This window comes from Triplophysa rosa, unplaced genomic scaffold (genome assembly GCF_024868665.1).
Source record: "Triplophysa rosa unplaced genomic scaffold, Trosa_1v2 scaffold283_ERROPOS281209, whole genome shotgun sequence".
Taxonomy (NCBI): domain Eukaryota; kingdom Metazoa; phylum Chordata; class Actinopteri; order Cypriniformes; family Nemacheilidae; genus Triplophysa; species Triplophysa rosa.
In genome coordinates, this window is record NW_026634297.1 from 35,723 (window position 1) to 38,440 (window position 2,718).

The following is a 2,718-nucleotide window of genomic DNA, read 5'->3' on the forward strand; positions in this document are numbered from 1 at the left end:
CCACACGTAACACTTTTGGCACGGCTCCCATAGGTAGCTAATGGACACACCCTTTTTAAGCCTCTGGAGCACATCTATGAGCCTTAATGCACGTCGTTGGGAAGGGCTAAGCTTCTCATGCTATATAACTCCTTACTTAGGCTTATAATGACCCTTAAAAGGCTTTGTCCATTATTTACCTATGAAGGTCCCTTTAAATAAGTTACGAATGTACATGCCACACGTAACACTTTTGGCATGTATCCCATAGGTAGCTAATGGACACACCATTTTTAAGCTTCTGGAGCACAACTGTGAGCCTTAATGCACGTCATTGTGAAGGGCTGTTCCTCTCATACACTCTACTGATGGTTTAAGCTGGATAAATCATTGCCAAAGTAAACGAGACCACTGACAGGGGTCTTACACTGTCTACCTAATTTTGGGCCCTTCGAATGAATCGCAGATGTGAGAAAACATTGTGTCGATGCACACCGGCGCTTTTATGTGCACGTTCGACTCGAAAGTCAAAGAAAAGGACTTTGGGCTGTTTAAGCGTCTGTCGCACAGCCGCTGGGCTCAAATGAGGCAGTCATGTCCGAGACGGGGTCCCCCGGGGCGCCGGGTGGAGACCGGGTCTTCGGGCAGGCTTCGGGGGCGTCGGGCAGGCCTCCCTCAAGTTTAGGCTGCAAGGGGAACGCGTAGGCGTTCTGAGGATGGAGGCGTGGCCAGCGGGAAGCCCCGCCCAAAATAGGTTACAAGGGGCACGCGTAGGCCTCTCATGTACGTCGGGGTCCGGAGCCGCCCCGTAGGCTGCAAGGGGGTTGCATAGGCGCTCTTTGGGAGGCCCGGTCGCAACCTGATCGGCACGTGCGGCTTAGGATGGGACCGTACGTCGAGTCGCCCCCTCGTGGTTCTGCCCGAGAGAGCGCCTAACCCTTCGTTCCGTGACTCAAAAATTAGGCACTCTGGGCATTTTTCTGGGGTGCCCCGGGCGTCGCCGCCGCCCCATGACGCTTCCGTTCGATCGCGGGCGCTCTCCCCTTCTTTTCGGCACCGCCGGGCGACCTGGGAAAAATTTGGGGTCGTCGGCGCGCAGCGTCCATAACTAGCCGTCCGGCGCGTGTCGACTAAGTTACACAATACGTTTGATGGCCTTAGGCATGCAATTCAGTCGCTGCTTCTGCTGTATACTACAAGAACATTGCCATATGACGTTTATGTAAAGGAACTACTTACACTTTCGTGGAGGAATTACTGCTGTCGTTGTCTGGATTCTGGGGCGTATTGTGTCCTTTGTGGTTTTACCTCGGGGTGGAGGGTTATCCACATTTGTTGGAGACAGCGTAATGATCACGCTGTCGTTCACCTCGAGTCCCGTCCTCCTCGCGATCCGCTTGGAGCTAACTTTCTTTTGTTTTGCTTTTCCTGTTATATATTTTGTTCATTGCTGATTGTAGTGCTTTTTGTACTCTTTATTGGTTTATGATTTAATAGTGATCTCATTTAACTGATTTTCATTTATTGTTTGTAGAGTTATTTATTTTGGTTTTTGATCTTCCTTCAGGAACTGGGGACCCACGGGTGAAAGATCTCTTAGTGGTGGTGGTGGTGGTGCTGCTTCACTGTTTGCCGTGTGATACTCTTGAAGTGAAGGAGTGTGTAATTTCAGTTCACGGTGTGTGTGTGGAAGTGTGCTTTTTGTATATCTAGTCATAGGGATCACCCTCGTGGGTAACCTCAGCCCTGTCGGTTGGTGTATTTTGTTTAATGCTTTTCTCATGTTGTTTTTCTATTTGAACCTGTTGTCAGTTATGTCTCAATAGTTTATTTTCTTTTTCTTTTGTGATTTAGTATAATTTGACTCTTTGCTTTGTTCATGTCTTTTTTGTTTTACGGATTCTCCGGTCTAGCGTCAAGCTGCCAGGTTAAAGAGTGCCAGGAGTGGCTCCATACGAGTGAGACTGTTTTTAAGCATTTCTATTACCTTGAATGTAAATTAATAAAACTTTTTGTATTTTTATATGATACCCGTGTCCTCCTGCCTACCTTAAATTATTAGAGAACATACCTGTGTGCTTTAAAGATCGCAAAAGGTTTATTTCTTGGGTTATACCTTCCCAGGTGGCATAGTCGGTTTTTGGTTATAAGTATGTCTCGTGTTGTTTAGAACATACGAGACTCTATTACACCCTGACGTTTCTGCTACGTTTTGGCATAGACGAGGGGGCTCAGTTACCCTGAGCGCTGAGAAAGAGATACGGCTGTGACGCAGGGGTCTGCTGTTCTGCAATCAGTCACTATTGCTGAGAAATACTCCAAGAGAGGCTGCTTTTACTTTCAATTCTTACAAATCTGATTTAGCTTAATGGCGGAGTGACACAGACTGTGGTTCCCGTCATATGTTTTAAAAAAAATAATCAAAAATCATGTATTTTTATTTTGCATTCCAATTAATATCAATCAAAGTGAAGTAGTTTTTTTTTATTTAAGCCATAATTACTCAAAAAATACAGCTAAAAAACACAATAAAAACATGATTTTTGATTTTTTTTTAAACAGTTTTAAGTTTATCTTTTTGGTTCAGCCCTCCACTACAGTCCCATTTCTCATGTGGCCCCTTGGGATTAATTGCACGCCCCTGAATTAGAGGAATATTTGAAAATGTCAAGAATAAAAAATGATGTATACTGTAAATTATTATAATAATGTGTCCTAAATGACAAATGTTTTGCCATT

At 45.0% G+C, this 2,718-nt stretch overlaps 1 protein-coding gene across 1 annotated transcript in view; it reads left to right on the top strand.

Annotated features, from left to right (window-relative positions):
• The window catches only part of LOC130550296 (angiotensin-converting enzyme-like), a 21,999-nt gene extending 20,380 nt beyond the window's left edge, over positions 1 to 1,619 (top strand). Inside the window, exon 8 of the mRNA XM_057327718.1 lies at positions 1,547 to 1,619. Within this exon, the coding sequence (XP_057183701.1) occupies positions 1,547 to 1,619 (73 nt within the window). The remainder of the gene's footprint in view (positions 1 to 1,546) is intronic.
• The last annotated feature ends 1,099 nt before the right edge of the window (positions 1,620 to 2,718 follow it).